General features: G+C 43.2%; 2 protein-coding genes across 8 annotated transcripts in view; one reads left to right on the plus strand and one right to left on the minus strand.

Annotated features, from left to right (window-relative positions):
- The window catches only part of UNC5C (unc-5 netrin receptor C), a 344,363-nt gene extending 335,071 nt beyond the window's left edge, over positions 1-9,292 (plus strand). The window contains exons 15-17 of the mRNA XM_035004478.1: positions 1,146-1,310; positions 7,374-7,552; positions 8,371-9,292. Coding sequence (XP_034860369.1) covers positions 1,146-1,310; positions 7,374-7,552; positions 8,371-8,536 — 510 coding nt within the window. The 3' untranslated portion in view covers positions 8,537-9,292. The remainder of the gene's footprint in view (positions 1-1,145; positions 1,311-7,373; positions 7,553-8,370) is intronic.
- An 8,591-nt stretch (positions 9,293-17,883) lies between these two features.
- Positions 17,884-26,102, minus strand: part of BMPR1B (bone morphogenetic protein receptor type 1B) — a 157,933-nt gene continuing 149,714 nt past the window's right edge. For all 7 annotated transcript variants that reach the window (XM_035004480.1, XM_035004482.1, XM_035004481.1 and 4 more), the window contains 2 exons: positions 23,342-23,472; positions 17,884-21,791 (listed from right to left, as the gene is read on the minus strand). In XM_035004480.1, the coding sequence (XP_034860371.1) occupies positions 21,666-21,791; positions 23,342-23,472 (257 nt within the window). In that variant the 3' untranslated portion in view covers positions 17,884-21,665. The remainder of the gene's footprint in view (positions 21,792-23,341; positions 23,473-26,102) is intronic.

Raw genomic sequence — 26,102 nt, forward strand, 5'->3', positions numbered from 1 at the left:
GTAGGGGGTGCCTACCAGAATTTTCTGTATAACTCAGCCCTCGGTAGAGAGATCTATCTGGCTTTTGACTTTCTCATGGAATCTCTCTCTCTGCTTTCTTCTCTCCTTTCTTTAGCAACTGCCATAAAACCCCATAAATATTTCCCTTTTATGAACAGTATCCTTTGTGCGATCAGAACAGAAAATACTATTTTAGTAATAATGATAATCTGATAGTAGTTCAAGCCAAGCCTGGCTGAATTCCTACCATCTGCCAGACACCCGTGCACTTTGAGTTATCTCATTTAACCCTAGCAGGTCTATGATTAGGTACTCTTTTGCTTACTTTTTCACAGATAAGGAAACTGAGGCATGGGAAGGTTAACTTACCCCACAACACCAAGTAAGCAAGGGGAGGGTGTTCTCATTTATTCTGAATTGGGCTCCAGAGCCTCTGTTCTTAACCACCATATTCTCCCCACTTCTTTTTTTTTTTAAGTGTATTAACCTTTTCTTTCCTTTATGGACATAAGATTCTAGAATGGGCTCTTTAAGGTGGTCCAGACGTTTAGAAAATGTATGTCTGTTAGAGGCTTGGTGCTTTTTAGGCCAAGGATTTTCTGCGGCAGCTCATCGGGGCCCCCAGTGTCCCGCTTGCAGTGAGTTTTGGTTTTCCCTGTCCTGTGCAGAGGGGGCACGTAGGCATGAAAGGGAACTGGGTCAGTGCTTTATCCTTTAGACTTTCTTTGCTTTTCTCCAGAACACCACGGCAGGGATTCCTTTTAATGAGCAATGACTGGAGTGTGTAGGTTTTATTTTGGGAATTCGCTAAACTTTTGAAAACCCACTTCCGATGGCTTCTTTTGTAAATGACAGGGAAGTGGCAGACTGGTTAGGTATATAGATTTTGGAGCCTGATTCCCTGGGTTCATATCTCAGCTCTGCCACTTACTAGCTGTGGGATTGGAGAGGGGGATGGTATTTAACATCTCTGGGCCTCGGTTTTTTCATCTGAAAAGTGGGTTGGGATGTCCTTATGCATGGGCCTCTCTCAAGGATTAAATAAGGTAATGTGTACTCCCGAGAAAAGTATTTGGCAGGCAGTGTCTGAGAGTCCCTTTCGGTGTTAGTCCCTCATTGGCGGTTAACATGGTTATATCCTTTAGGAGATTCCTTTTTATCATATCTGGAATGGGTCTCAAAGAAACCTCCACTGCACATTCACCCTGGAAAGATTTAGCCTGAACACAGTGGAGCTGGTTTGCAAACTCTGCGTGCGACAGGTGGAAGGAGAAGGGCAGATCTTCCAGCTCAACTGCACCGTGTCGGAGGTAAGAAGTTCTTGTCTGCCTCAGAAATCAGGGGAGACAATGACCTTGTGAAGGAGAGGGGGGTGTGGAGGATAAAGGTGTCTCAACATAGGCCATGGGGGAAGTCCTGAAACGCTTGGTATAGGTCCCATTTATTAATAGAGTGATGTTTTTAATGAACACAGGGAGCAAGATATAGAAAAGAATACAATAGGAAATCCTTTTTGAAAAATAAGCCTTTTCTATTTTAGGTCATGAATTTAAGGATCATGTTCTAACTTTTTACGACCGATCCGAATTTCAAGTACAAGGTAGAATTTAAGTGGTGTGTGTATGGAGTCACTTTTCCCGAAGCATCCCTTGGTGCACCGTGTTCTCCCCATCCTCCTTTTGAACAGTAGAAACCCTCCACACTGGAGGAACAAAGGAAAAAGAGTAAGCCAAATGGTCAGAAGGCAGCATTTCCCGGGGCCTCTCAGCCAAGCTCGAGCCCCTGGCTGAACCACAAAGTGCAGGACTGTCATATATTTTAAAACTATAGCGGGACAGTCGATTTAAAAGACTCCCGTGCTGTCTCATGCACAGTGACAAATAAAATGTCACACTCTGTGGTGTGTTTCGTGCCCCATGTTGTATTTAAAGACTGTCTTCCTTGGCAAACCAAGGAGGGGGAAAGCATGTCGGGCTCCAGGACGCTCCATCCTTCTTTCCCACAGCCTGCGGAGAGCCACGGCCACCGTTTCCTGCTGTAGTTCCATGAGACTTTTGACTCATAAACAACTTTAGTCACAGACCCTGGTGACATTCATAAGGAATGATCTCGGTGTCAGAGCGCCATGGCAACCATCCGGCCCTCCAAGGCGCAGGCCCTATCTCCCAGGCACACAGCACCACCCCTGCTGGCCCAGGAGGGTGTTTTCACTTTCCAGGCCCAGCAGGTCTGCAAAGTTCAATAACCACCCAGCTCCCGTGACAACAAAGGCTGCGGAATTTTGGAGGGGGGGCGAGGACGTCTGCTCCTTTGATGCTTGCTTTCAGTTCAGTGTGAACGTTTGCTGTGTGATGAAAAGCTGGATGAGGCGCGGCGGCCGCACGTGAAAGGGAGCTGTTCAGTGGCCCCCACCACCTGCCCCCAGCACCCCCCCCGCCCCCCATCAGGGCCATTGCTGGGCAAGGACAGTTTTGCAAAGTGTGATCACCATTTAAGGACTTTCACCCTTGTGCCAAGGTAAAGGAAAGACGATTTCTTTTGCAACTTGGTGGCAGTCAGAGAGGCCAGCCCTCAGTCCCGCCAGAGGCCTTTGGCCGCGTGTGACAAACAAGCACATTTCTCTGAGGGAGGGGCAGAAATGACTGGAGTCATATGACTTTAGGGATTATGGGGCACTCTGCTGCTTTTACTTCTGGGTCACTGCGTCCCACCGCTATGGTTAGCATTTGAATGCGGGTGCATGCGGCCCACAGAGGGGGGACGTGTGGGGCTGAGTACTGATGCTGAGGAACAAGGCTCAGTTCTGAACAATTGATTCTGGAGAGCCCTGAGCCCCGGATCCTCATCAAAAGCTCCGAGTCGGGGTACACTGTGACTGACAAACCGTAACCAAACATAGAAAAGACGCCATTTGTGGTGCTTTTCTCCTGCACGGGGATCACAAGGCTAGCTGGCAGGTGGGCTGGGGTTGCAGTTCCAAAGTGCGCTCTTCCAAGAACGAGCTGACTGGCCAGGAATGTGCTGCCCCCTCCCCCCAGCCACCTACCACTCAACGCACTCACCACAGTCATTTATAAAGCCGTGGCCCTTGGCCTCTCTAGTCAGGAAGGACCTGTTGCCCCCCAGGGAGATCAGGCTGTGCTTGACATAGACCGTGGGGATGTCAAGAGTCGGCCAATTGTTCCTTACTGGGTGCTTTGACCAGAGATTCCTTAACAAGAGACAAAGCCTTTAGTCTCACAGAGATGGAGTTTAAGAATGAAAATGTCTGAAAGAAGAAAAGCAGGGGCATGAATGCACGCCCAAATGTAAATAATGAAAAATTTTATTTTATTTTTTTAAGAGGGCTATGGGGGAGTAATAACAGTGAAGCTACCCATCAACAAGAGAAAAAACAGTGTAGAGAAGAGAGGGAAATTTAAAGTCTCGTCAGGCCTTCTATTTACTGGTAGCTATACACAGAGACCTATGGTAGGAAATTCCCAAATGGACAGTTCCACGGGGATAAGGGCAATCACTTCACCCCTCTCGCCTCAGGTTCGTCATGTGTAAATTGGTACAGTAACAAAGGATGAACTCTTGTGAGCAATGAATGAGTGAATGTTAGTAAGTGCACTGAACAGAACTTGGCTCATGGCCCATGTTCAGCCAGTGTTCATCATTATTGCTGGTCCCGTTGATGCTGTTAGGATTACTGGGTTCTTGAGTAAACTCTGCCTCTGCAGTCTATGGCATCTGGCATCAAAGTAAACTTTAGATTCCCTTTCTATCAAAATAGTAAAATAAAACCTCAGTCAGCCACTATAAAAATAAAGGAATGAAAAATAAATCTCAATAAGTAAATGAATAAATATTCATTCCCAGAGTAAAGAAGATGGCTTGTCTTCCCAAGTTGGTTGATCACACCTTGCTTTAGATCATAGCTTTGAACCCTGGAAAAGGTGGAACTTCGGGAGGCAGTATTAGTCATTTGTTTGACTGATTCCCAGATAAAAGTAACGATTATGGTTTCCCACATTCGCGAGGTCTTCCAACCACTTTCTGTACACTTTTTGTACATGAAGAATAATACTTAAAATGCACAAAGTAACATCAGCCTGCTGAACTTATCCCATCTACTTACTCTTCAGTTTTCTGTAGCCTGTTTAAACAACTGTTAGGAAAATCTAGTTTTCTGAGGTGACTTCAGGAAGGAGAGTCAGAACACGGGAGTGGAAAGTTGTTTCTCCCACACAGCACTGAAAATGTGCGCAGTCACCCACAGCAGCTGCCGGGCTAATGTTGAAAATCATATGCTTAACTGAGAGAACCGTGGCATCAAAGACAGATGGTACCAATATCATAAACGATTATTGTAATAAGCATTCTGTGAGAATAAACTCTACTCTTACCTGGAAGGAAAGGAAGAACTAATAGCAACTGAAATTTTTAGATGAAATGTAAATGTATATTTTTCTTTTACCTCCAAGCCCGTCGTCATCGATCTGATAAGAGAGACAAGGAATTATGCCCTAATGGGCTTATTGCATCCACAGGCAAAGAAATAGGCACAGTAGTCAGGGCTGGTGACTCGGGCCTCGAAGGCCCACATGAAGGGGTGAAGGTTTTTACTCACCAAGAAAAGGATGGCAACATGAATATGTGGCAGACCCTCCCGAGAGGCAGGCCTGCCTTTACCTGGCCTTTACTTCAGGATTTAATGATGAGACGGGCCATATTATTAGTCACATTTACTTGGAGGGAAGCTCAACACGAGTCTGTGGGGTGGGCTTCTATCAGGAGGCAGCTTTATACTCCTTCTGTACTAGGAAACATATTTTCTCTCATTTCAACAAATATGACTTGAGGAACTTCTGTATGCAGAGCACTGTGCTGAGTATCATAGGGGTTCTGAGGATGACAAAAATACTTTCATCTCCGAGAAATTTGAGGAATCGAAAGAAGTAAACACATAAATATGGCCAACATGCGTAGGGCAGGCAGAATGTGTGGACCGGGAAAGTGCTGCGGGAGGTCCCTGGTTGGTGGCTTTGGGTGGGTTTGCTCAGGGGAATCCCAGGGACATGTCTTTGGTCCAGACTTTGAGAGGTTTGCCTTACAGAGATTCAGAGAAAGAAGAACTATGAGAGGTAGAGCCTTAAAAAAAAAAAAAAAGGCGCTAGGAACAGTGAGCGGTCCAGTCTGAGACGAGTTTGAGTCATGTCCAGGAAACAGGAGAAAGGGACGGGTTGGATTGTCAAGCGAGGGGAGCACAGGGGCTCGGGGCCCCTACTCCATGTGAGGCCCGGCTCTGCACTCTCTAAGTATCAGCTCTGGGGCCTCATACCAGCCGATAAGGCAGGTGGTGCTAATGTCCCTCACTGTGTAATTAGAAGTGGGGACTCTGTGTGGTAGAAGGAGCATTTAAGGCTTCTTGTAAGAGAGAGAAAAGGAGAAACATCGCTTTGGGAAGATGAGTCTGACAGACTGGGCTAGACCACAGGCAAGCAGTAAGGAGCTACTCTTTAGTATCTCTTAGATACTCTTTGCAGCAGCAAGAAGAATCTCTGGGGACAGAAGTCAGAGCTCCACAAAGCAGACCCTCCCTGAGCAACCTAATCTTCACGGCCGACAAGGGACGGTCACATCTGGGGACATGGGGGCTGTCCTTCTAGGCCCTGTCGTTACTGTCCCCATAGGAAGGATCTCAGCCTGAGTGATGGCACCAAGCTGGGGAAATACCATGTAATTTCTCTTCACCTCCACCTCCCCAACCCTTTGCACACATCATTTTTTTTTCTTTTTTTTTTTTTTTTTTTTGCCTAATACAAGTGATGAAGCGCTTTGGTTCAGAAATCCCCAACGCAAATCCGTTGATAAACACTACCACCTGCCCCCCCCCCCGTCACTCTTCTGACCCCCTTTTTTGAGCCCTGTGCCCCGGGGGTCAGAAGCCCTCCTCGCTCAGGGTCCCTTGGAAGGAGCTCTGCCAGGTACGGGGAATGAGCTGCAGGCCGCGTCCCCATCCGGGGACTCCAACCCCCATTTAGTGCTGATGTGTTTCATTCGTACCAGTCTTTTAGCTGGCATGGGCTGGAGTTAACACGGAGGAGCGCATGGAATCCTCAGGGGCTCAGTTTGCCAGTGTGGGGGGGTTTGAGGCCAAATACTGTGACGGCAGCAACAACGCCCCCGTGTGTTATAGGAAAGAATTTGTTTTGCTCTATTGTGCCCTCCAAGGCCCTGGATGGGACCCCGTGCGGCGGGATCGCACAAGCCTAGCAGTGAGCCTTGCCGGTCAGCCCGAGAATACAGAGCATGCCGTCGGTCTACACCGGGACACAGCGCTGATCCCCACGGGGGCAGCCAGGTTTGGGGGGCTCTGGGCAGGGGTGGCACTGCCCCTCTGAGCTGAGCAGTCTGCACGGGACCAGAGACTTCATGATGACTCAAACTGCACGTGGCTAGTTTATCCCGCAGCAACTAATTACCTACACCAAGAAGTTACCTGCTTTAAAAGAGAAAGAAAGAGAGAGATGACATTTAAAGTAGATTAAGTAGATTTTCTTTTATTGCTTTAATAGTTCTCAGGCAACATTTGCTTTTGCTTTTCCAACCAGCAGAAGTGATCAGAAAATGATTAGAGTTTCTCCTGCAGATGAAATTCAGATTTCGCATTTGTGCTGTTTTATGAGCTGAAACTATTTTAAGAGCCAATTTATGGTTTTCCCTCCTAAAATTAGATTTAACAAAAATAAGGGTGTACAGCAATTGGAGGATGCCATTAGCGCTTGCCCTAAGGCAATTTACTGTGTTCGCCATTTTCTTTAAAAAATTAGTCTTAATTTGATACCATTTGGGGGTGGGCTGTGTTCCATTTCATTCGACAAAAGCGGAACCGACTCTTCTTCTGCAGAGGTCAGAGAGAGAGAATTGACTGGGGCATTTGCCCAGGGCATTCCCCTGAGGGTCACACAGTTTCTAGAAGCTCTGCCTTCTAATCCTAGATCTGTTCATTCTCACAGAACTGCCCTTTTGAACATTTCTCCTCTCTTGAAATCTAACCCTTTAGGAGTATGGATAGTCCTCTGTCCTCTTTCATCCTGAAAAGGATGAGAGAAAAGCCGGTATCACGCCAGAGGTCCCACCTCGCCCAGCCCAGTCCGTAGCGGAAACCTATATATCCAAGGCTGTGCAAAGTCAGCCCAGAACGTCCTTCTTCTTCTCAGCCAGGTCACAGCTTTCGGCCGGGAAGAAGCCATTCTTACCAAGAAGAAGAATAGCACTCATTCTCTTCTTACCATTCAAAGCAAGGCATTATGTCGATTGGTTCAACAGAGCTTGCTTTTGTCTTTGGAAATAATGCTGTGTTGTTCCTGTGCCTGAACTTACAGGAACCCACTGGCATCGATCTGCCTCTGCTGGACCCGGCGAGCACCATCACCACCATGACGGGCCCCAGTGCTTTCAGCATCCCTCCCCCTATCCGGCAGAAGCTCTGTAGCAGCCTGGACGCCCCACAGACCAGAGGGCATGACTGGAGGATGCTGGCCCATAAGCTGAACCTGGACAGGTGGGTGTGGCCAGGCTTCAGGCCACTGGTTTCTGTTAGACTTAGAGCTCCGCGGCTGATAACTGTTAGACTTAGGGCAGCATTTGGTTTTTCTGTTTTTTTTTGTTTTGTTTTGTTTTTGTTTTGTTTTGTTTTGTTTTCCTATCCATCCATTTACTTTTCATTCTGCCAACCTGTATGAAGCTTCTTTTTTGTGTCTTGCACCATGGTCTTGCAAACACATCGTCGAAAGATATTTCGGGGGCTTCTCTGACAAGCTAAGTATCGAGTTTTGTGATCCACTTTGCAAAGCTGATGGGCTAAATCCCCGTAAATAATATGTTCCTTCACTTAAAGTAAGTGTCTTTCCTCATCTCCTGTTGAGCAAGACCTACCCCTGGATGCTTAATTAACATGCTAATCACAGCCTTGATGCTGAGTTATAAAGAGACCTCAAGAGCCTCCTCTGTGGAATGCTGCCATCACTCTCCAGCACAAAACATGGCGTGACCTGTCAAAGATGATCAGAGCGCGGGCTGGAAAGAAAACATAAGGGTCTTGATTTCCTGTTTAGGATATGACCCATAGACATCGCGTCTCTTAAATTATCTTACTCAGAGTTGAGGTTAACAAAGTTAAACATCGCGTCTCCTGTCTGGGGCTGATCTAATTAAGTGTATGCTAGTTATTTAGGATGGCTCACTGTAAACCGCAGCTTCTCCAGTGGGACCCGGAGACTTAAAAGACAAATGGAGAGACAGAAGGGGTGAGTACCAACTGCAGAGAAAACAGATCTGTATATCTCACCATTCAGCACACTTTCCCATTCCCAATTGCAGGTACTTGAACTACTTTGCCACCAAATCCAGCCCGACTGGTGTAATCCTGGATCTCTGGGAAGCACAGAACTTCCCAGACGGCAACTTGAGCGTGCTGGCGGCTGTCCTGGAAGAAATGGGAAGGCATGAAACGGTAGTGTCTTTAGCAGCAGAAGGGCAGTATTGACCCGCGCCGGGACTGGAAGTGAAGGACGGGAAGGCACTGGGGGTCTGTGGCCGTCCAGGACATCGCGTGGAGAAGGAAATCCAGAGTAGCCCATGACCGATGAGTTTCACAGGCAAGACTGCAGGCGGGAGAGGGAAGGCAAGCAGATGCAGCTGCTGACAGATACGCCCACCGCATGGACATCATCACAGGACCTAAGGACAATTGTGTAAATTTGTACCTTGAATTTAGAGACCGACCTAATTTTCCTCTTAGTTGGGCTGTATGCTGTGTGGTACAGGATCTTACAGTTTCCTAGGAAACGCTTTTTATTGCTATCCAGGTATATGGATAAACTTTCTTAACAAACCCAATTTCTACAAACGTTGTTTACATCAGATTGGACAGGGATGCAGACACTGTCCATGGCTCGTTCTATTTTTGTTTAAATCATTTGAAGTTGAAGCTGTGGACAGTTTGTTGTGTCTATTTCAGATTAGTAATTTACAGAGAAATCACAGACTTTTGCCACAAACTGTGTGCATCAAGTGTCTCAGATAATCCTCCCCATCGGTGTTCTGTTTCTAGAACTTGTAGAACCAGTGTTACTGTTTGTATCAGGGAAGTGGAGAATCTAAGTATAAAAGAGAAATAACTAAGATTCCTTATTCCTTGAGGGTACCCGTCTGGTCACCCTCTGGGAATAAAGCTGTAGCATTGCAGGGAAGACCGTGATTCATGTTCAGCCACACAAACAAGCATTTCTTCACCACGTGTGTGTTTGTAAGATGCAATTTGAAGTGTTTTGGTTTTTTTTTTTTTATAAAAAAAAGGTATCGTTATTATTATCACTATTACTATTATTGATGAGTATTTACAGGTATTCTAGTAAAAGGATTTTCTTTTAACTTCTGTTTTTGTTAGCAGTACTGTTAGTATTTAGGTATTGACTAGACCTGCTTCACCTTCTGATGGGATAAGGTGGGCGTGGTCACCAGTTTAATTAAACAGGCTTTGCTTCCTTGACCTTTTATCTTCTTGCATCCTTCTGCCCCAGAAACATAGTCAATGCTTACTGGCTTTGTCAGTCTCTTCTTTCAGCAGGCTCAGGCAAGGTCTTTCTCCTCCAAGTCTTGTTGTGAGAAGCATTCTCGACTGAAGTTCACTCAACATTGTGGTTCTGTCACCGAAACCCTGACACCGCCCCCCCCCCCCCCCCCGCCCGGGTACTCTGTCTACTGGAGAGGCTGTGTGCCTGGAGGAACAGCCTTTGAGCTGGCAACTGGAAACCCGGTTCTCATTCAGGGTGTGTCATTGTCTAGCTGTGTTCCCCTGGGAGAGTCATTTAACCTCACTGGACCTCAGTTCCCTCACATGTCGAATGAAGGGGTAGAAGTAGTAGGTCTTCTCAAGGTTCTAAAATGCTGGACTCCTACTATGATGTCTCCAGTCTCCTTCATCAGTCCAAGGACCACCATGGACTCTGAGCTGGAAGCTTTAAAGAGTCAGCTAGTCTCTTGCCCAGGCTACAGTATGCCTTCCAAATAGTTCCAGCTTGGAAGAGGAGGATTCTAACTTGTAGCCTATTTGTCACGCTTTCAAGCCTTGTCTCTGGGCTGCTCGCCAAGAGACAGCATACCTTTATTATCATTTTCTTTCCTCTCTTGGGGCCACTTGCCTTCCTGACCGATTGCAAATTATGTTCTATTATTGTCTTAATTAGACTTTTTTAAATTAAAAAAAAAGTTAACTGAGAAGTAGTCCAAAGACGACTTTGTGTAAACTATGGTATTCCCTTAGAACTGTCACAGGCTCTTTGTTTTAACCCAGGGACTCAATTCATTCAGCAAGTGGGAAATCCAGGGTCAGCAGCCAGTAGCCAAACGACGACTGAACAACAAGCACCCATGTGGATGAATCAGAGCCTTTGAAACATGGCTGTGGTTAACTTTTGGGCTGGAGGTATACAGGTTGCTGACTGGAGTTGAATGAGAAATCATTCTATATATTTTCCTCCTTCTTTAGACATGTATTTCCTCTTCTATTTTGGTGACTTCTTGATATTCCCAAGACTCCTCCATCCTCCTCATTGAGGAACTATTGATACTCTGGTACAGAGCCTCTTCTCTCACCCCTTTTGTTTCTTATCTTCTGTTTTAGGCATACATTCTATAACCTGTCTCTCTCAGGCCACCCCCCTGCACCATACATAAGTCTCTGTTATGCTAATGTGAAAGGAAGAGTTTGCAGTAATAAACAAGTTCAGTGGATAATGTTTGTACCAATGCATATTTGACCAAAAGATAGTAACACTGTATTCTACATAAAAAGATTTTTAAATAGATATTTTTTTAAAAGGAAGAGGAGGAAAGAGAGCTATTGTCCATTACTTCCATTTGAAATAACTTCTCAAGATTTCTCGTCATTCCTGGTTTGGGAGCTGTCATCTATGGAAATCAAGAATTAGACATCTGAAGGATGCTCAAAGGAACTTCCATGCCTCGTGACAAAGGGAAGAGTGGTTGATTCCATCTAAGTGAGGTACTCATCTGTCATAGAACCTGTTATGTTCCCCATCAAGTGAATGGCAACTCCCTTACGTACAACACACCACTTATGTCAAATAATTTTCACTACGAATTCTGATTTCCTTCTCCTTTGGAGTAAAATAATAGCTGTTAGATTGCTCTCAAACTTAGAAGGTCCAGACTCAACAGCTCATTTCATAGAGAGCCACTTCATCATTCTATGTGACATGTTCTGCCTTTGATTCCTAGGGCTTCTACATAGCTTATGGGGAAGGACATGCTTACTTCCTTTGGATGGGGCGGTGGGGGGGGGGGGGGGGGGGGAACCCACCTATCATTTGTGCATGGTGCCATCTAGTGGTGCACAACAGTCTACCCTGAGTTTAACAAAAATTCACTAAAAGTTGTTTGGCAAAGGGAATTGAGAGCTAAAAAGTCAACAGGACCTTTATGACAGATAGCTGTGGGTAAATTTTCACTTCAAATATATAGTTTTCTTATTGTAACACTCTTTTACTTAAATTACCCGTACCAAAATTACATCGAGGCTAGCCATGTCATCAACTCCTTCTCACACAATAGGTCTCAAGTTGGTTTTTGGTAATAGAAATGATAGAAATACATAAATATCTGTATAAAACAGTTTCTGAAGAGTTGTCATTCGGATCATTTACATTTTTGATTGGGCTTTTTATGTTTTAAATCTCCTTTTAGTTCTCTAATATTTATTTTTGGAAATGTAAGAAGCATCCACTTCGAAATGTTTTATGTATGCAAGTGAGAGAACTGTGTCTAGGGAAGCAACAATTGTGATTACTAATGCAGGACTTCTAGAAGCTTCCTTTCTTCTGAGTTTGACTGTCTGTCTAAAGGCCGAGGTTTCATCGTATTTTCATCTTCTCACCACTTCACTCAGTTTTCCTTAGAGTGATCTGGAAGGAATAGAAATTGGATTCAGAATTGGTAACTGGACACATGGTGATGACAGACATGTAACAGCTAACAGCCTTTTCACAAACTGTGTGGACACCAACGTGGACACTCACCTCCGCTAGAAGGAAAAATCCCCATCCTCACATGAGCAATACAAGCTCTTCCAGGAAGGCAGGGCAAGACTTTGGGTGAGGTAGCAAATGAAACTGGATAAACCATTCTCCATTTTCATATCTACAATTACTTTAGGTACTTTACTCTCTCAACTCAACCGGTAGAGCCATTCTTTAGGAAGAAGTCATGGAGTCTTGAGTTTAGGATACTCTGAAATTAGACATCCTGTAATTTTTTTAAAAGATAGTTCTCCTACAAGTTAGATATCTTCAAAGTAAGCATTCAGACGGTGGAATCAAGACTTTCTGCTTCCGGAGAGGAGCACATGAGGCTCTCATCTTGTGTCTCCCCATGTCTATCACCGTCAGGACCACAGTGGCTATGCTTTTGGTCTACTTCTGTCGTCAGTGTGTGAGGAAGGGGGTCCGAAGCTGATCACTAACTTCCCCAAATTCACAAGCCTTTGCCAATAGAAGGTCTGCCCCCATGGGGCCAAGCAAATAAAAACTATATGAGGACCTGCAAAAGAGTGTAAAGAAAGTAGAAGAAGTTTACATGTTGAATTTTCAGTCTTCAAGTTGAATGTGAGCTTTAGCTTTTGCTGAGCAGTTGCTCTGGACAAGTTACCTGTTTCACATGGAGACCTCAGTACCAATCCAAGGCCAATGAGGGAAAGGATGACCATGGAAACAGCTGACATGAAACTGGGTTTTATCCATCTTCTTTGAGAATAGAGGAGCTTTTGTGAATCAGAATGTTGTTGCTTAAAGCCAATTATTTGTAAAGATGATAGTGGTCAATGAGCATTAGATTTTATAGATCCAATAAGGAAAAATATTTTTATTATTGATTATCTCAAGGTAATAAAACATTTTTTTTTACCTTCCGAGTGCCTCATAGGACCAACTATTACACTTTGGGTTTTTTTTGTTTTTGTGGGGTTTTTTTTAACCTTACTGAGCTAATGTTGACTAAAATCCTTTGAACTTTGCCTCTGTGCAATGAAGTGCTGTTTCTCTACACTAAGAAATCTATTTGTGTAATCTCTGGCTGTAATAATCACTTTGAGAGATTTCCCTTGTATCCATAATGATTTTTTTTAATGGAATAAGGCATAAGGGGAATAAAGACATTGCAACCAATGTTAATTTAAACCTGTGTCCATACAGGTCAAGTTAGCCAAATGGAGTCATAAGTTTCCAAAATTCATGCCTAAAACCTGCTATTTTTGAAAGGCAGGGAGATGGCATTGTAGGTCACTGGGTAGGTTTTCCCTACAAACCAGGTCTGACAATTTACTCCCTGATCCATCAGACTTACTGGCCCTGGGGTTGCCCCCACTGTCAGGAATCCTACTTAAAAAAAAAAAAAAAATTGTCTTCAAAAGAGTTCATGGCTCCCAGCTTTTCTGGTAGGCTTGTCCCCTCTCTGTATTGATTTGTGGTGGGATAGTAATGGTCTCAACTCAACCAAATGTAATATATGCCCCTGGACCTATTTTAGAAAGGTTGCGGGAGGCATCACCGGGACAAACCAACAGGAACTCTACACACATACTCATACACAAAACCACACAACTCTAAGATGCTGTTGCCCAGCTGGCTATATACTTAAGACTCTTGGTATTGAAGAGCTCTTCTGGAATCCCAAGTTGGGAATCTCTGCAGAACCTCACAAGAGTTGGGGCCCACCCGTTGTTGAGAAGAAAACAAGGAAGCTGCCCCAAGATACAGGCAGCTTGCCCACCAGCCAAAGTGTTTGCTGCCTACCAGCCTCTTCACTTGCCATTTCAGATTTGTGCCTCAGCAAAATGATAAATTGCTGAAGGCCATCAGACTTCAGGGTCCCTTATAAATATTACCAAGTTCTATGTGTCATCCTTCAATTCCAAAGACCTGTTGGAATTGGCACCATCAGAGCTGGGGTTGAACCTGATGGCACTGACCCAGGGGGGAATAACCCTCACTTCTGGAGTTCAGAATGTGAATCGTAGGCAGGTGTTGCTGAGCGGTAGCCTAGGAGTAGATGAGCCCTTGACCTCTGAACCTTGGCACTATGATGAGGCAACATCCAGGAATCACAACCTGAGCTATCGTCTACATGTTAAAACAAACCTGTCTTAGAACAGCTTGAAAGAGCGAGAAATCGACAGCCAGTGGAAAATGCCTTTCTTTGCCTTTCTATATTCTTCAAGTCTCATGTGACGCCTGTAATCGTAGGGGTGGGAGTTCAAGTGCACACCCCTCCTGGCCTTGGGGAATAAAGAGGACAGCAATCAGAACAAGTTGAGTGAGTGATTTGCGTTCTCCTCTTCACTCTTCCCTAGACCTGCTATTGGTAGTGAAGCCCTCGCCCTCCAGACAGAATGCATTTAGCCCAATTGCAGGGAGTGTCATCGCTGTGTGTGTGTGGGATGTCAGTGTTGGATGTGTTCATTGAGTTGAATGTGGAGCTGTAGCAAGTTGGTGACCTTCCTCTTTGCTTTCTAAAGAAGACAAGCAATGTTTGTCAGAGAAAAAATCCCCAGCAGTCTGTGGTGAAGAGCCTGTGTCATCCACCTGCTGTTCCCTTTGGAACAAGTTCAACTGCAGCAATGTCGGATTGAGATTTTGTGCTTTGTCATTTTTCTTTTGGAAACACGACAACACAACTTTGGCTTTTCAGATATGGAACACTTCTTTTGTTGTTGTGGAGTTCCCTCTTGCTGTATCTTCTATGCAATTCCTTTTCTAGAAAATCCCTGGTGGAGGAGTGCTCTCTGGGCATCCCATCCGCCATGCCGCTGTGTGGTGGAGGTGAGGGATGCCCGCTCTGGGTGTTGCTCTTCTCTCTCTGCTGCCTCTCCCCACTTTTTCCTGCAGTCCCTTGGTTTGTAAATTGCCTGCATTTCTTCTGTCAGCCAACATGTACAAAATGTAAGAAAGAATTTTTAAACAGGTAATAAATTATATTTATAAGCAACAGAGAGTGCTACCTCCTTTCTTTTTTTTTTTTTAAGTAGGCTCCATGCCCAGTGTGGAACCCAATGTGGGGCTTGAACTCACAACCCTGAAATCAAGACCTGAGATCAAGAGTCGGACACTGGGGCGCCTGGGTGCCTCAGTTGGGTAAACGTCTGCCTTCGGCTCAGGTCCTGATCCCGGGGTCCTGGGATGGAGTCCTGCATCAGGCTTCTTGCTCAGTGGGGAGCCTGCTCTCCCTTTCCATCCATATTGACGAGCACCTGCTTGGGGGTGTGCATGCTCTTTGTCAAATAAACAAAATCTTAAAAAAAAAAAATTCGGACACTTAACCAACCAAGCAACCCAGGCACCCCCTCCTTTGTTTCTTCATAACAAAACACTCCCTCTGTGTGAAGAGTCACCGTGTCTCTTTAGCAGCACAGAAAAGCTCTTAGATCCTGCAAGGATGGTAATCACAACCTCCCTTGGGGACAGGATGAGGTTCTAGGATTGGTACCTCTCAAGTCTCTCTGCACACTGGAATCACCTGAGGAGCTTTAGAAACTATTAGTGCCTGACTCCCAACCCCAGAGATCCTGATTTTATAGATCCAGGGTGTGGCATGGTTGATAAGAGTGTTTAATGCCCCCAGGTGATAGTGATGGGCAGTTAATGGGGAGACCCAGAGTCTTAGAAGAGTGGCATCAGAAGGCCCTGGGGAGCTTGTGGATAAAAGGAATATGAGGCCCTACCCTGAGAGATCTGATTTTAAATGACGTTTACAAACAACTGCACTACTAGGTAGGAAATGAAAGGTGAGTCCAGAGCTATAACAAATGCCATCACACAGACATGTTCAACTTGGTACAGGACCTTCTGAGAGTGGGGTCATCTGTACGTCGCAGTTGTGACCAGAAAAAATAGAAAATGACCAATGCCAAGAGAAGACTCTGTTCTCTTCAGCTGGGATTCACTATCCATCTGCCTTTAAGTCCTATGAATGCCCGTAGCATACAGAGGGGGCCCAGAGGGGGTGGAAGAGGTGTGCCCACAGCGAGCTGTGACTTCTTTTCACTGTCCCTAGCTTTTATATCCCGTGGAGCTAATTATCAGTAAGGAAAAGCAATATTGATGAGCACCTGCTATGTGCTTGAAGTGGGGCCTTCCCGTACTTCACATATTCATCTCATTTGTTCCTCCGAAGAGCCCTTTGAGATGGGTATTTTTATCCCATTTACAGGGGAGAAAATGGTGCTCAGACTATGTACTTCCACAGAAGTGAGAAAGTGCAAACCATGGAACGTGAGCCAAGTTGATCTGAATCCCAGTGCTGGGATGAATTCTCTTGGCATAAGCGCAACTGGCTAAACACAGCCAATCACATGAAAACTCCTGAGTCCCCAGGAACTCCGATGCAAGCCTTCCTACATATTCTCCGTGCCCAGACAAGTCTGGGTTTCCTCTCTCCTGATCCAGGCTCCAACAGATCTCCTCAAAACTTAACTTTCTACACTGCCTTCCAAGATTCACACTCAAGGAAAAAATCCCCTAATACTTTCCCTCTCCCTTTGCAGAGGGCTTTCTCTTGTCCAAGGGGACACTGTTCCCAGGGCAACAGCAATGGCTTCAGTCCTCCATACCCCACATACATCACAGTTGGGAGGAAAGTTGGGGCCTTTCTCCTGCTGTTCTCTTGCTTCCAGACCACTGCCCTTGCGTGGAACCCACTGTTGTGCATTTCGGCCCATGAGGCCCAACTGGCCCCAGTCTCTACTCTCTGCCCTCACAGACTGCTCCCCCCCCCATTCTCCTGTGGCCCTGGAGAGCTTGGCCTCACCATGTTCCTTTTCTTAGACTGCCTACCATCCTTAGGAGCTCCAGGATCCACAAAGACTGATCCAAAGGCCTGACTTTTAGGTTCCTCTTTTGTTACCAATAATCTTGTCCACTAATGAAATCCTCCACTCCCGAGATCACACCCTTCCGCCTGTCCTTAGCCTTGTTGCCCACCTCCCTGAGGCGAGATGCGGGCTGCAGTCCCTTTCTCAGTCGCTGCTAATAGGCAGGCCACCTCAACCCCAGTAGTGTTCTCTGTGCCGAGACCTAGTTTCTCTCAACCCACCAGCTTAAAGTGCCTCCACTTTAATCCCTTCCCGACTCGGCCACTTCAGCCATCTCCCGGATGTCGGTAGGCCACGTTCTGCATGATCCATTGTTGCACATGCCCGAAAACCCTCAACCCTGAATGAATCCTTCTGTTGTGGTCTCCAAGCCTACATTTTGGGAGGCGACAGAAACTACACAGAAAGGTGGCCCTATGACTTTGTACTGAGAGCTAATCTTCAGTAGCGGCCGAGTGCTGACTTTACACGCGACGCATGGATTATTTCATCTTCAGAAGTGCTCCATGCATCAGATGCTAATATTATCCACCTCTTCAAGGAACAGAAATGGGGTCTTTGAGAAGTGAACACAGGCCTACTGTCGCACAACTGAGGGGATAAGAGACACCACAGGCCATACTCTGGGCCACTAAGCCACACAGTTGGTCTCATCAGCGAACTGGGCCCTCGGGGCCGCCCATAACCATCTGGGCTATAATTTTCCACAGTGCAATTTTAACCTGTCTCACTTCTCCCAGACCACTGACTTCCCTACCTTTCCTCTCACTCTCAACAGATGACTAATTACAGAGAAAACAGAAGCCATCAGACCATTTCTCCTGCTCTCCCGCCCCAAACATACCAACTTACCTGCGTCGCTTTCTTTCATGGCTGCCTTCCTGCCTGTTCCAAATGTGATATTTTCAGAGACAGAAAAAAGGCACAACTATAAGATAACAGACATGTTCTTTCCAAGGGGAGAAAGAAACCATTTTATTTCGGGGAATGTTAAAACAAAGCCATATACAATTTGTAACAAATACAACTGTTTGTTCCCTAGTCCTGAATAATTACAGTATATACAAATTCAATAAGGCACTGGTTCCCCAAAAGAACACAAATGAATCTTCTTTTGAAACAGACAACAAAACCCCTTATATATTGCCAACTTTTCTCCCAAAAATATGGCATTGTGTTTTGTTTTGTTTTACAAGAGGAATCATAATTGCTAAATTAAATCACTTCTGATGCCATGTCTTTCATTCCCACTGCTGTGTGACTGGGTTTTCTAAGGAGATATAACTACAGAACTATTCAAGTTTAAAAAATTCGGCTTCTTTCAGTGCCTTTCTGCTCACAAAGAAGAACCAGAACAGACCAACAACGTAAACCACCGTAACTTCTAATGAGTATGCATGACTCTTAGGAACATGAAATTCTGTCATTATTCAGTATTTCCTATACCTGACTATACAACAACTGAAATGTGTCAAAGGATTTCCTGTACATAAAATCGTGGCATGTTTTCTAAGAAGCTTTATGTTTAAAGAATAAAAAGAATGATCACGAGTGACTTGAGAGTGGTGCTGTCCGGCAGTCAAAGGCCTGTCTCCTCCTACGCAATGTTCATAGCACTGTCCCTTGTGACTTAACCAACTACACACTTTCATAAATAAATATTATGTTTCATTTAGTACTTTATCATCCATAATATTTTACTCTCTAATCCACATAATGGAGTTGTGCCAGACTCCAAACTGAGCATAGTATTTATATATACATATATATTTATATAATATATACACACATACATAAACTCTAAACCTGAACATCTTAGCATACCAAACTTATATTAGCTAACAACTAATATTTTAAGATTCCCCTGAAGGGGAGGGAGCGATTAGGAGAAAAATCTTAGTCTTTGAAAGAGTCCTGAAAGGAGGCAATCAACTATATTAATTTCCAGGTTCCCCCTTATTCTATTGAAAGACAAAACAAAAAAAATAAAAAATAAAATAAAATTCACTTCTGAGCTACTAAAAATTTAAAAACCAAAAAGGATTATTTGGAAGTGAGTAGGTAGTCTCTTTAAATTTAGTATTCCCTAAGTAAGGCGGATTTTGGTAAGACACAAAGAAAAATCTACTCATAAATAAATTCCTATCTCATTGAAAGACTCTAATAACTAAATGGATCTTTTTAAATATCTCAAGAGTACTTTTTAAATGTTCATAGTGAGTAAATCAGGTTGAGAATTAGAAAGTAAGCTCTAGATTTTTCCAAAACAACTAAACGAATAATATAGAAGAAATTTGTATGCTGTTTTAATTTCTTCCCATCCTTCATTGGAACCAACGCCTCTCTAAGAATCTAGTTTACTTTCAAATCATCGCCTCCCCACAAAATATTTTGATTTGAAGTTATCTATGTATAAAAATTTGCCAAAAAGAACACAAATTTTTATCTAAGAGGTAAGCAAACCCAACCTCGCTTAAATTGAGGGAAAACCAAGAAACACAAACGTGACCCCACTTAACGGGCATCCGTGTTTACTCATTTGTTTGTAGATTATCAAAGTAGAGGCACTGAAGCGTCTCTCCACGGCTCAGATGATTATCACACGTAGTTCTAGGTACATATTCCTTCCAAGCTATAACAAAGAATACAATTTGACACAAGGGAAAGGAACATTTGTTTACATTGCTGTTTTGGTGATTTTAATATCACTACAAGCAGCATTCTGATTACAATTATATTTGGAAACAACTGTAATTTTTGAAACACAGAAATTTTGTTCCTTTTCAAGGGTTAAGAAAATCTTTCTTTGTTACAAACAAAATGCAGGTATGAAGCACTGGGAAGTGAATGCTTAGAGTGGAGAACACCAATTCTCCTTGTTCTCCCAAACTTACGCAGGGCTCACAACCACTCTGTGCTCTAAGAGGTTTTCAGGATGAACAAGTCACCAGCTGCAAGCCTCCTTCAGAAGTGAGGAGAATATTTTTTCATTTTTCTTGCAGCTGTCAATTTTTCAAAAACCCTCCATCCTTCAGGCACCAAGTGGTGAAAATGTGTTATAAAACAGCGCCCCCTGGAGTATTCTGGAAGGAACGTCGTTTTTAAAAAGACCAAGGAGAAGCACTTCCCAATTCTCTACTGAACACTGCAGAATTTTCGAGGAAACAAAAGAAAACCAAAGAAAAGTAAGGAAATTAAATGAACACGGTTGAGAGGGGTGCGCACAATTCTGAGCTTTTTGTTCCTGTTGCTAAGGAATATTGGCCCTGTCAATGATTTGACTCAACGTTCCTCGGAAGTTTAAAACCTCAAAGAATTGAGTAGGTGAGGAGATGTTTTGCAGAAGTGCCACAGAGAAGAAAAAAATACATAAATAAATTAAAAAGTGAACTGAGCATTGCGAGAATAAAATAAACTGAGTCAGCACTCCTCTAAGATGCGAACTTACCATGTAAGATGTACATGCTCGATCTAGATCTCTTTTAGAATAATAAGTCACAGCAGCTACAATATTTTGTAGTTCTTTCTGCTGTTCCATCTGGAGGTTATATTTCTATTTTAAGTTACAATTAGTTAAATTAACCTGACATACTTTCCTCTCCTTCCCTTCACTCAGACACAAAAGAGACAATTACAGAAAGAAACCGTCTTTATCTATACACAATAAGGTGTGCGTCCTTTTCCCTTGTGCTTCTAGGACGGGCTTGTCTGCATAGGTAAGAAACAGGGCATTTGCACCCCCACCCTCATCCTCTATCCGACTGACACACTTTTCTTACAACGCAGGAACAAATTATCTCTATTTTAAAGAGCCTTGTTTTCAACCCAACTGCTGGCAATTTTATTTCATATTGATCTCTTCATTTGAGAGATCAAAACCAGGCGTGGGTCAATTCTCTGCACATAAAAAAAAAAACACCTTTGTTTGTGTTTAATGAAAAGGAAAGGATTTTACCATGACAGAAATGCCTTAAAAGAATCAGAAACACAAAGTGGTTCTGAAGAATGACATCGACACTTAACTACTACTAACGGAGCCACAGAAAAACTTCATTTGTTCCATATCGTCTGAAGCTACAAAAGGGCACCCGCAGGAATCCCAAAACTTGGCCCCAGACAGGTGGTATTTGTGCCCAGGTGCATTCACATTGCTGCGGCGGCCCCTAAAGGCAGGGCTGGCCAAAGTGGTCTGAGGAGGCAGAAGCGGGAAGACTTTCAGATGAGTTCCATTCTATGTTCTCCAACTCCACAGACTGTCCTTTGGTGTGCAGAGTGCAACAAAATTTCACTAATGGAAAAAGATATCTTAAAATTTACCTTCCAGCAGAATTTCCGGGAAGAACTTCCATTGTTGTTATTTAAACTGTAACAGTATAAACCTTAAAACATCTACATTATTTGTTCTATTTTGGCAAAATTAAAGCATCTTTTGGAAAAAGAAGAAAAGGCAATCCCAAAATACAGGGCTTTCTTAGAAAGCAACATGCATCATATATCTTGAACGAGTTACCCAAGCGGTTTTTCCCTCCTACAAACAGACATGATGAGAACATGTTTCTGGGAACTTCTCTTTGTCCAGGCTGCTCCCTGAGAGGTGAGGCTGAACCCACTGGGAAGCAGGATGATGTTCAAGGCTCGTACTGTGGATGCTTCTGGAACATCTTTTGCTCTGCCCACAAACAGAAGAATATCTACTGGCTTTCTCCAGAGATGCTTATTTCTTCCCCTCACATCAGAGTTTAATGTCCTGGGACTCTGACATTTTGGCTAATGTTTTCTTAACACGCAGGGCTGTCAGTCTTGACGCAGGATTGTGAGCCCAGCATTCCATCATGAGTTTTCCCATCTGCCTTAGACACTGTAGGGAGGGAAAGGAAAACAGGAGTAACACTAGAGAAATATATTATCTACAAGGTTGCCATTCGATATGTGGCCTTTAGTGTACGGTTTCTGAAGTTCGGATAATATTTTTCAAAGATACTCCTAAAACCATGTAGACAAAACTCCATAAAAATTCTTTGGTCATGCAAATTCTAAACGACTAAAACATTTTCTTGTCTTCCCCATGACAGCAGCAAGCAGGTGGTTTTGCTGATTGTAGAAGAGTGTCTTTGAAGTCAGTCTTAACCAAATACAAAAATACCCAGGGAGTCTATATTCCACTCCACACTCCTACATTGTTTATAATCCTTGATAAGCTTAAATCTTCTATCTAATTCCATACTATTCAAACAAACATGGTTATTCCTAAATCACAGCTGTCTGCCAAAATAATAGCATTGCACTGTACCATTTAACAAGATTAATAACCTGTGCACAGCCTCGCTAAAACTTTCTCCTGTGCTCTCCTGTGCTACATCAATTATTGGTCTTCCTGTGGAAAAGCACAATTTCACTTCATTAGAACTCCTCAGAGAAGGGATTCTGAGTAATACCAATGCCCATAACCACCCTCAAAATAATGTAACTCCAGCACCTCATAAAGTTTTCTGCATAGCTCATTGGAAAACATAGGCATTATTTAGCATTTCAGTAACGAGACACAAAACCAATGAACCAGAGGTTGCTTTTAAATGCATTTAACATTAAAGAATTAGCTTATCAACAGTGCTCTTTCCATGTGTTTGCATTGGCTTTGGTATATGTTTGATGAGGTGGGTTTTGCGGGGGTTGTGTTTTATCCCGGGGATACTTCAAACTCATCTCTGAATGTCCCCACCTGCCAGAGGGCTCCGGGAGTTGGTGAGTTTGTAAGCTTGGAGGATGGATGGGCAAGATGTGGAGGACGACAGGAGACAGGAAAGGCAAGGCCCACCCAACTCATTTCCTCCTTCTGAACAGCGCTTTTTCGGCCCTGTTTAGGTTTCATCACTGTCTCCTGAGAGCCAGGCTGAATATGGATTTCTTCAAAGCGCATCACATCATCCCTACTAACAAAGATCCACGGCGCAGTCAGGCAGCTCAACTACAGGCTCGTATCCCTTCTGTGTAAAGAAAACTAGATTCTGCAGATGCCTATCTTTTCTCTCATCAAGATGAGAGAATGGTGTACGCTCGTCTGTCATGGAGAAAATTCAAGGTGCTTTAAAGACACACACAGAGAAATAACATCCTTTATGCAAATGTCAGGACATCACAAATAAATGGAATAGTGTTACCTATTGTACAGGCTAAGTGGTAACCCACCCAATATACTCCAGAAGTAGCAAACTCAAATTGGCAAAAAGAAACAGATAATTTAACATACGACACTTAGCTCCATATCAATGACTGCGCAAAGCACCACCACCACCATCATCAAAACAAGGAAGGAGGATTCCTGTAATGAGTATCCTCCAGGATTTGGGCAAAAAAGAGTAAAGTCTGTTTGGAAACTGGTCATAGCCACATGGTTACTTCAAGCCTTACCTCATCACTACTCCACCGGTTGGGGAATGAGGGACGGAGCTTTTTGATGCAAACAATCTCTCGCATGTCCTCGTAAGAAGGGTCACTGGGCACCAGATCATGATACGGAAGCTGGTATTCTTCCACTATACCTGAAAATATGGGTTGTTTCTAAATTATTATTACTATTAATATCTTATGGGAGGTGGAAATAAAAGTCTAACATACAAACTGTTCTCAAAGCAAAGTTCTATCAAGTACTCAAGCCAAGTTCAGGCTAAAAAAACTGCAAAATAAGTCTTGAAAAAAAAATGTGCCCAAATGACACCTAATCGAATTAAAAAACATAAATAGAAAACCTAATGAAACATATTATTATAGGGTTTCAAGCCTTTTTTTTCTAATTTCCCAAAGCTAAGTAAAACAAGCCATCTCAAATTTATTTCCAATTTTATAAAGGGTCTTGTATGCCAAATTTTAAAAAGTCTACATTAAATCTCAATGCAAATTTGGCAGACACATCCCAAACTCATACCGCATAATATGTGACTGTTTCTATTACTGCAATATGAGATTATGAATCTCATAACAAATTTGGCAGTGTATCATACTTGAACAAAATGTGAGATTTACATTTTCTTTCTGCTTAATCATAATAGTGCATTTTTCCACATTTACATTTTTAAAAATTATACACACCTAAAAATATTAACCATGATTTTTTTTAGGTGCAAGTACTGTCTGATTTTTACTGTTTTTTTCTTTAAATTTTCTGTATTTCACAAAACTTTCTATAAAAAAATACATTATCAGAAAAAAATTGGTACTGTTGAAAGAAGGGTTAAGAAATATAAGTCTGTCATCTTCGGAAAATGGCCCTTATCATGACAAATTCCATCTCATATCCTAGTATCTACTTTCTACCTTATTCCGTTTGTCCTTTAGAAAAGTAGGCTACTTCTATCTTCTTTTCAACCCTATCTGATTAACTCCTCACAATAATTATAAGCAGCCTCAGTCCTTAAAGGATGCCACTCGGAGTGAGCAATCTATCTGGAGCACATTTCCTCCCTTTCCTAAAATCATCTATTATAGAAATGTCATTGCTTTGTATCTGAACAAGATGATACTACCAAGTTGGTGGATTTTATCCAATGCATCATTAAATTTGCTGGGGTTTACTCGGACAAAATCTGGAGTCTGTATTATGCCCTTTCTTGCAAACTCAAACCCATATATAAAGGACCAGAAGGTTCAAAAGTTTCCTCAGACTATTCCCACTCACCATTTATTCTGTCCCTCACCGAGCCCACACAGCGTAATTATATGTATCTATGTGAATAGTTCCTTCCATTGTGTTTTGATTCTATAGGAAATACTAAAAGCCCAGGCCCTAACACAAGGGGTTGCTCACTTCATTTGAGTTCTTCCTCTCTTGCTAATTCTCAAGACAACGGTTCTGGAAACACCGTGAGGGCAAAGACCAAGTCTGTCTGATTCCTCTCAGATTTCCCTCTGTGTCTAATGCTGGTGCTATCACCTGGCTGGAATGAGGCACCGTGGTGGGGTATATATGACAACAGACACAGAGCCAACCACATACAGTTAGGAAGTAATCAAAGTCCATCTTGGAACTATAGGCCTTACCTCCTTCTCCTTATGCAAGTAAGCTATCAAAATGTCCATACTGGCTGCCATTTAATTGTGTCTGAAACCTCAAAAATTCTCTTTTTCTTCCGAAGTTTAGAAGATCTACATCCAGACTCTACTTCACCCAAAAGTGTCTAGACTAGAAAGACAAGCCCAAATCTTCCAACATCTTCATAAAGGAAAGTGTTGGAGAATAGAATTTTGTGTGTTTTGCCTTTCTGGAAAGAGAAGACAAACTTGCTTGCTAGGAGCCTACTGTATACCAGGCAAGTATGCTATACACTAGGGTACACACTACACCAAGTATGGTATACTATATACCAGCAAGTACGCTGTATAATTTATCTTGCTAAATTCTTAGAAACACGTTTATGAGAGAGCATTATTATCCATATTATCCAGATGAGAAACTTGGTTTTGAGCGATTCAGTAACTTGCCCAAAGCCATAGAGTTGATATGGTGCAGAGCCTAGAATCTAACATCTCTGGTAAACACAGACCAATCTCTTAAAGAGATAAGGCAACACCTTAGTACCTCTCCAAAATGCGCAGGCAAAGACAGACCTAGTAAAGCAATTAACATCCTGCTGTTTTTTATAAGACCAGCTTGTTTTTAAGCAGATTGTTTCTTCTGTATTCTGACCCAGAGGCTTCTAAATATAGGTTCTTGTGGCCCCACTTGCTTTAGATGTTCAGGAAAACATAATTAGAAGGTAATCTTGTGCTCTACTACTCCTTCAACTTCTATAAACCAATCCTGAGTGTAAGTATGTTATCCTAAAATAGGCTCATCTACTCTTTATAAAACATGAAGCAAGGCATAGACAATTAGTTAACTTATATTTTGCTTAGCTCTTTCCTTCTTCATAGATGACGGGGAATTTATTCACTATCTGGTTAGGAAACATTTCCCATGTTGACTTTCTTTTTGGAGGTCTCTCACTTGAGAGGAAATATGTTCTATTTTAAATTAAGCTCAGAAGAGACTCAGAGCTCCCCGAGTGATTAGAAGGCATGGTGGCACTGCATCACGATCTGTCTCCCAAAGTATAAATGCCTGTTGATTAACTGTCTCTCCTCTGTATTTAAGTGTGAATCTAAATATAAGTTAAGCCTCTACTAACCAAAAGGA

The sequence above is a fragment of the Mirounga leonina genome, unplaced genomic scaffold, assembly GCF_011800145.1.
Source record: "Mirounga leonina isolate KUSES-001 unplaced genomic scaffold, KU_Mleo_1.0 Mir_129, whole genome shotgun sequence".
In the NCBI taxonomy this organism is placed as follows: Eukaryota; Metazoa; Chordata; class Mammalia; order Carnivora; family Phocidae; genus Mirounga; species Mirounga leonina.